The sequence below is a fragment of the Nicotiana sylvestris genome, chromosome 5, assembly GCF_000393655.2.
Source record: "Nicotiana sylvestris chromosome 5, ASM39365v2, whole genome shotgun sequence".
In the NCBI taxonomy this organism is placed as follows: domain Eukaryota; kingdom Viridiplantae; phylum Streptophyta; class Magnoliopsida; order Solanales; family Solanaceae; genus Nicotiana; species Nicotiana sylvestris.
The window spans coordinates 47,688,841-47,696,166 of record NC_091061.1 but is presented as its reverse complement, the minus strand read 5'-3'; the positions used below and the strand labels follow the sequence as shown (position 1 = coordinate 47,696,166).

Here is a 7,326-nt window from a genome sequence, read left to right as displayed (position 1 = left end):
TCGCAGGTGCGAAGTGCGGCTGGGAGATCATAGAAGCTAAGGAGGCTGGCCCGGTGGAAGGTCGTAGGTGCAGACACCTGGGCACAGCTGCGCACCCGCAGAAGCAGCAACATGTCAGCCTAAGCGGAATATGGGCGAGCCTTGAGGGACCGCAGGTGCGGTCAATCTCTATATCTGCAGAAGCGCATATGCGCTTAGTGTGCCGCAGAAGCAGAATGTCCCTAAGTTAGTTGAGGTCGCACCTGTGATGAATTTTCCACAAGTGCGGGGTCACAGATGCGATAGAGAGGTCACAGAAACGGAATACCTAGGCAGAAAAGAGTTAGAGTCGAGGGTTTATTTCATTTTCCATACTTTGAGTTAGAGAGCTCGATTTTGGGTGATGTTTGAGGGAAAGGATTGGGGTAAGTGTTTTTGACTCGTTTGCTTATTATTCATGAATCCATCATTGTTTCAATCATTTAATTAGTGTTTTGAGTTGGAAAATTTGGAATTTTTTGTGAAAACTTCATAAACTAAATATTGAGAATTTAAAGGTCGATTTGAGGTCGGAATTGTATAATTTCAGTTTGGTTGGACTCGTTATTGAAGGTTGTTCGAATTTTGTAAGTTTGGTCAAGTTTCGAGGTGCGAGTTCGGAGTTGACTTTTTTAGTTGACTTTTTGATTTTCTTTAAAGATTGCAACTTTATTATCCGGAATAGTTTCTTATGGTCTGTATTTATGGTATTAAGTTATTTTGGCTAGATTCGAGCCGTCCAGAGTTGGATATTCGGGGAAAAGGCTTACTAGTGGGTTGATTTAGCTTGTTTGAGGTAAGTATATTTCCTAACTTTGTGGGGGGGGAACTACCCCTTAGGATTTGGGTTAATTGTACTAATTGTGTTATGTTAAAGCCATGTACGCAAGATGACGAGTGGGTACACGGGCTATATATGGTATTTAATCGGTTTAGGCTATTTAGACCAGTTTTATGCCTTTAATGGAATTGTCATAACATGTTATATCTTTCATTGTTAATATACTCTTACATGTGTTAATCTAACCTTACATGTTTTATTTGACATTGTTAACACTTGCTCTATCTCTTACTTGTTATTTTGCTCTTACATGATTTAGTTGAAGGTATATCCTTCCTTATTGTCTTCTTAATTCATCAATTGTTGAATTACCTCACTTGAAGTTGTTATTTCATGGAATATCTTCTTGTTGAGTTATTGGTGTTGAAGTTGTAAAAGTCGTTATCATATTTAGACGAAGTTGTTAAGTTGTTGAATATCATTCTTGTTGAGATATTCACTTATATTTCATTATTGTTGAGATTCTTGAATAGATTGTGGTTGAGCCATGGGCTATTTGTTGTAGAAGCATTGGTATTGTTGATTCTTTTGACAAGTTGTGGCATATGGGTACTTGTGGTGCAAGTTCTTATTGTGTTGTGATATTTATGCGCATGTGACGGTATAAGAATAGGGGTTAATGTGCATGCATCGACATAATGTGGGATTTATGTACGTGTGCTAGTAAGGGAATTACTTGAAGCCACACAGCGATGTAAGGTGGGCTAAAGTGCATGTATCTATTTGGGGAAAAGTATTTCCAAACTATATAAATGTAAAGCTCACGCGGAAGTATAAGGAAAGATTATGATTATGATTGTGAAATGAGATAATGAGGCACTACCTCGGTTGTGATTCTTGTTGTTACCTCTCATATACCTCACTTGCATTTGTCCGCGTTATTTCCTTGATGTTCTTATTATTTGTTCCTTCCTTGCTACCTTTATTTCTTTAAATTCAGTTGTAGCTCACCTTGTGGCATTACTTTATTGTCACTATTTCCGTGTTTTCATTATTAGACTATACTATACTTGTTCAATTCTTCTTATCCTAGTAGGTGTGTTGACCTAGCCTCGTCTCTACTCTACCAAGGTAAGGCTTGACACTTAGTGGGTAACGTTGTGGTGTACTGATACTACGGTTCTGCACATTTTTGTGTAGATCTAGGTACCTTGACTCAGGAAAGGCATTAGTGAGTGGATCATACAGTTCAGAGACTTCAAGGTATATTGTAGGCCTCGGAGTTACCTTCTGTCCTTATCTTACTTCTGTTTACTCTTTATCTAGACAGTGTTGTACTAGGGATTTTGCAATATTTTTGTGTAGAGTTTATGACTCAGTTCCACCAGATTTTTGGAGTTATTGTCAGTTGTACTGTTGAGTTCTATTATGATAGTTTAGACAGTTTAAATTTGTAGTTTTATTATTATTTCCCCTATTTCTCCATGCATGTTAGGCTTACCTAGTCTTAGAGACTAGGTGCCATCACGACATCCTTTAGTGAGAAATTGAGGTTGTGAGAAGTTGGTATCAGAGCTTTAGGTTCATAGGTGTTACGAGTCATAAGTAGGTTTAGTAAGTCTTGCAGATCGTTATGGAGACGTTTGTACTTATCTTTGAGAGGTTGCAGAACTGTTAGGAAAATTCAACTTCTTTGATTCCTTATCATGCGAATTTGTTGACTTCAAAATCTAAATCTTGTCTTTATATCCTCTCAAAGATTCTGAGGACACACACTAATGGGTCCGATGATCAGACACCCATGCCCCTTTCTAGAGCCGCGAGAGGTCATTGCCAGAGCAGAGGCCGAAGAAGGGCACGTGGTGTAGCTAGAGCACCTGCCCAAGTAACGACTAAGGAGCCACCAGTAGCTCCAACTAGGGGACATGCACCTGATGCACCTGTTGTCACCCTTGCACTTTAAGAGATCCTATCATAATTCTTGAGCATGTTCGGCACTCTAGCTCAGGCGGGGTTGATTTCACTTGCTCCAGCTACATCTCAGGCTAGGGGAGGAGCTCAGACTCTTGTAGCTCGTACTTCAAAGCAGTGGGTCCATGTCGATCAAGTCCTCGAGGTTATGCCAGCGCAACCTGTTGTTCCGGTTCAGCCTGAGGTTAGGGCAATGGAATCTGAGGAGGAGTATCTTAGACTTGAGAGGTTCAAGAAGTATCATCCTCCTACTTACAACAGCCTAGATACAGAGGATGCACAGGGTTTCCTAGAGAAGTGCCACTGTATTCTTTGCACCATGGGTATTGTGGAGGCGAGCGGGGTTGCTTTTACTATATTCCAGCTGTTAAGAGCAGCGTATTAGTGGTGGCGGGTTTATGAGGAGGTTAGCCTAGCTGATGCACCTTCACTCATATGGAATCAGTTTTTAAAAATGTTCTTGAGAGAGTTTATTCCCCAAAACTGAAAGGGATGCATGGCGCACAGAGTTTGAGCAGTTGTGCCAGGGTACTATGATAGTGTGAGAGTATGCTGTCAGATTCAGTGAGTTGTCCATACATGCACCTGCCTTGGTTTCTACAGTTAGAGAGCGAGTCTGCCGATTCATCGAGGGGCTCAACTATGGTATTAGATTCAGCATGGCTCAAGAGTTGGAGATAGATACCCCATATTAGCAGGTGGCAGAAATCATGCGGATTCTGGAGGGTATGCGGTGCCGTGAGAGAGAGGACAGGAAGGGAAAAAGGTCTCGAGGTACTAGAGGATTTAGTAGTGGCCGCGTTGCAGCTACATTCCGTCATGGTAGAGGCTATGTGAGTCGTCCATTCATTCAACATTCTCAGCTTCTAGTGGTGCTCTGGCTACTTTGAGGTCTTAGGTTGCCCATTTTGCTTAGATGCTATCTAGTGCACCTCTTAAAGGGGGTGCCTTCAACGGTCAGTCTAGGCGATCAGGCCTAGGCCAGTTTCAATATCCACGCCCACAGAGAGCTTGCTTTGAGTGTACTGATACCCTACATATGGTGAGGAACTACCCTAGACTTAGGAGGGGTGCACCTCCATAGGCTGCTCAGGCTCCATGTATTCCACCGAATCCACAAACTTCTTATGTTGTAGTTGTTTCTCTAGTTGTCGCTCCGCCTGCATAGCCAACTAGGTGTGGAGGTCAGACGGGTAGGGGTCGCTCTTGATGGGGAGGCTAGGCCAGATTCTATGCTTTCCCAGGTAGGACAGAGGTGGACGCAGCAGACGCAGGCATCACATGTATTGTTCTGGTTTGTCATAGAGATGCATCAGTCTTATTTGATCCAGGCTCCATTTACTCATATGTGTCATATTACTTTGCTCTGTATTTGGATATATTTCGTGATTCTTTGAGTTCTCATGTATATGTGTGCATGCAAGTGGTAGATTCTATTATTCTAGATCGTGTGTAACAGTTGTGTTTAGTTGTTATTGGTGGTTTTGAGACCAGAGTTGATCTATTGTTACTCAAAATGGTAGGTTTGATGTTATCTTGGGCATGGTCTAGTTGTCGCCCCATCATGCTATTCTAGAATCACGCCAAGACTGTGACACTGGCTATGCCAGGTTTGCTGTAGTTGGATTGGAGGGGTTCATTGGATTATATTCCTAGCAGGGTTATGTCATTCCTTAAGGTACATCGGATGGTTGAGAAGGTATGTGAGCCATATCTAGCCTTTGTAAGGGATGTTAGTGCAGATTCTCCTACCATTGAGTCAGTTCTGGTAGTGAGAGACTTCCCAGATTTATTTCCAGCAGATCTTCCAGGCATGTCGCCCGATAGAAATATCGATTTTGGTATTGACTTGTTGTCGGACACTCAGCCTATTTCTATCCCACCATATCAAATGGCACCAGTGGAGTTGAAGGAGTTAAAGGAACAACTGCAAGAGTTGCTTGATAAGGGTTTCATCCGGCCTAGTGTGTCAACTTGGGGCGCTTCATTCTGTTTGTAAAGAAGAAGGATATTTCGATGCGCATGTGTATTGATTATAAATAGCTGAACAAAGTTATAGGGAAGAACAAGTACCCATTGTTGCGGATTGATGACTTATTTCACTAGCTATAGGGTGCTAGAGTGTTCTCGAAGATTGATTTGCGGTTAGGGTATCATCAGCTGAAGATTCAGGTCCAAGTATTTTGAAGACTACCTTTTGGACTCGGTATGGTCACTATAAGTTCCCTTATGATTTCATTTGGGCTGATCAATGCCCCAACAATATTTATGCACCTGATGAACATTGTATTCCAGCCTCATCTTGATTCATTCGTCATTGTGTTTATTGACGACAACTTGGAATACTCCCGCATTTGGGAAGATCAAGAGCAGCATGTAAGGATCGTGCTCCAGACCTTGAGGGAGAAGAAGTTGTATTAAATTCTTAAAGTGTGAAACTTGGCTTGATTCTATGGCATTTTTAGGTCATGTGGTGTCGAGTGAGGGGATCAAGGTAGATCCGAAGAATATTGAAGTAGTTTAAAGTTAGCCCAGACCATCTTCAGCTATTGAGATTCGGAGTTTCCTTGGTTTGGCCGGGTATTATCGTCATTCATGGAGGGTTTCATCCATTACTACACTTATGACTAGATTGACCCAGAAAGGAGCTCTTTTCAGATGGTCCGAGGAGTGTGAAGCGTATTTCAAAAGCTCAAGACTGCTTTGACTATAGACCCAATGTTGGTGTTGCCTACAGGTTGGGGGTCTTACACTCTGTATTTTGATGTGTCACGTGTTAGCCTTAGCATGGTGTTGATGCCATATGGTCGGGTGATTACCTACTCGTCTCGGAAGTTGAAGGTTCATGAGAAGAATTATCCAGTCCCCAACTTAGAATTGGCAGCTATTGTTCATGCCTTGAAGATTTGGTGGCATTATCTGTATGGTGTCGCATGTGAGGTCTATACCGACCACCGGAGTCTCCAACATCTGTTCAAGTAGAAGGATCTTAGCTTGTAGCTACGGTTAGAGTTTCTTAAAGACTATGATATTCCTATTCTATATCATCCCGGGAAGGCCAATGTGGTGGCCGATGCCTTGAGTAGAAAGTCGGAGAGTTTAGGTAGTTTGGCATATCTACCGGTAGTAGAGGCCACTAGCCATGGATGTTTAGGCCTTGGCCAATCAATCTATAATATTAGATGTTTCTAAACCTAGTCGAGTTCTTGATTTCGTGGTTTCTCGGTTTTCCTTATATGAGCGCATTAGAGAGCGTCAGTATGACGACCCCCATTTGCTTGTCCTTAATGACACGGTACAGCACGGTGATGATGCCAAGGATGTTTCTGTCAGAGATGAAGGCGTGTTGCGGATGCAGGGCTGGTTATGTGTGCCCAATGTAGATAGATTACGTCAGTTGATCCTTCAGAAGGCCCACAGTTTGTGGTACTCCATTCATCCGGGTGCCACTAAAATGTATCAGGATTTGAGATAGCATAATTAGTGGAGGATAATGAAGAAAGATATAGTGGATTATGTGGCTCAGTGCCTAAACTTTCAGCAGGTGAAGTATGAGCATCAGAGGCCAAGCGGTTTGCTTCAGAGACTTGAGATTCTCGAGTGGAAATGGGAGCGTGTTACCATGGACTTTGTTGTTGGGCTCCCATAGACTTTAAAGAAATTTGATGTTGTATGGTTGATTGTCGATAGGTTGACCAAGTCGGCTCATTTCATTCCAGTGGGGAATACCTATTCTTCTTAGCGACTAGCTCAGATTTATATTTGCGAGATTTTTCGACTTCATGGAGTACCGGTATCCAATATCTCTGATCGGGCACGCATTTTACATTGCACTTTTACATAGCTGTAAAGCGTGAGTTAGGGACATGGGTTGATTTGAGTACAATATTTCACCCACACAGATATTAGAGGATATGTTTCATGCTAGTGTTATGGATTTTGGGGGTTCTTGGGATCATTTCTTGCCGCTTGCAGAGTTTTCCTATAATAATAGCTACCAATCGAGTATTCAGATAACTCTTTATGAGGCCCTATATGGGAGGTGATGTCGTTCTCAAGTTGGTTGGTTTGAGCCGGGTGAGGCTACGTTGTTGGGCACAGATTTCGTTCGAGATGCCTTAGAGAAAGTCAAGTTGATCCAGTATTAGCTTCGTACAACACAGTCTAGGTAGAAGATTTATGTCGATCGAAGAGTTCGTGATGTTACATTCATGGTTGGAGAAAGGGTTTTGCTCCAAGTTTCACCCATGAAGGGTGTGATGATGTTCGAAAAGAAGAGCAAGTTGAGCCCTAGGTATATTGGTTATTTTGAGATCCTCGAGAGAGTGGGGGAAGTGGCCTACAAGCTTGCATTGCCACCTAGCTTATCTGTAGTTCATCCAGTATTTCATGTTTCCATGCTTCGGAAGTATCAAGGTGATCTGTCCCATGTTTTAGACTTCAGCTCAGTACTATTGGACAAGGATTTGACTTATGTTGAGGAGTTTGTGGCCATATTGGATAGGCAGGTCCGAAAGTTGAGGTCAAAGAACATTGCTTTGGTGAAGGTTCACTAG

General features: G+C 42.4%; 1 protein-coding gene across 1 annotated transcript; it reads left to right on the top strand.

Annotated features, from left to right (window-relative positions):
* The first annotated feature begins 6,981 nt into the window (after window positions 1-6,981).
* On the top strand, window positions 6,982-7,326 carry LOC138868610 (uncharacterized). The gene has a single exon (XM_070146173.1). The coding sequence runs from the start codon at window positions 6,982-6,984 to the stop codon at window positions 7,324-7,326; it is 345 nt and encodes a 114-aa protein (XP_070002274.1).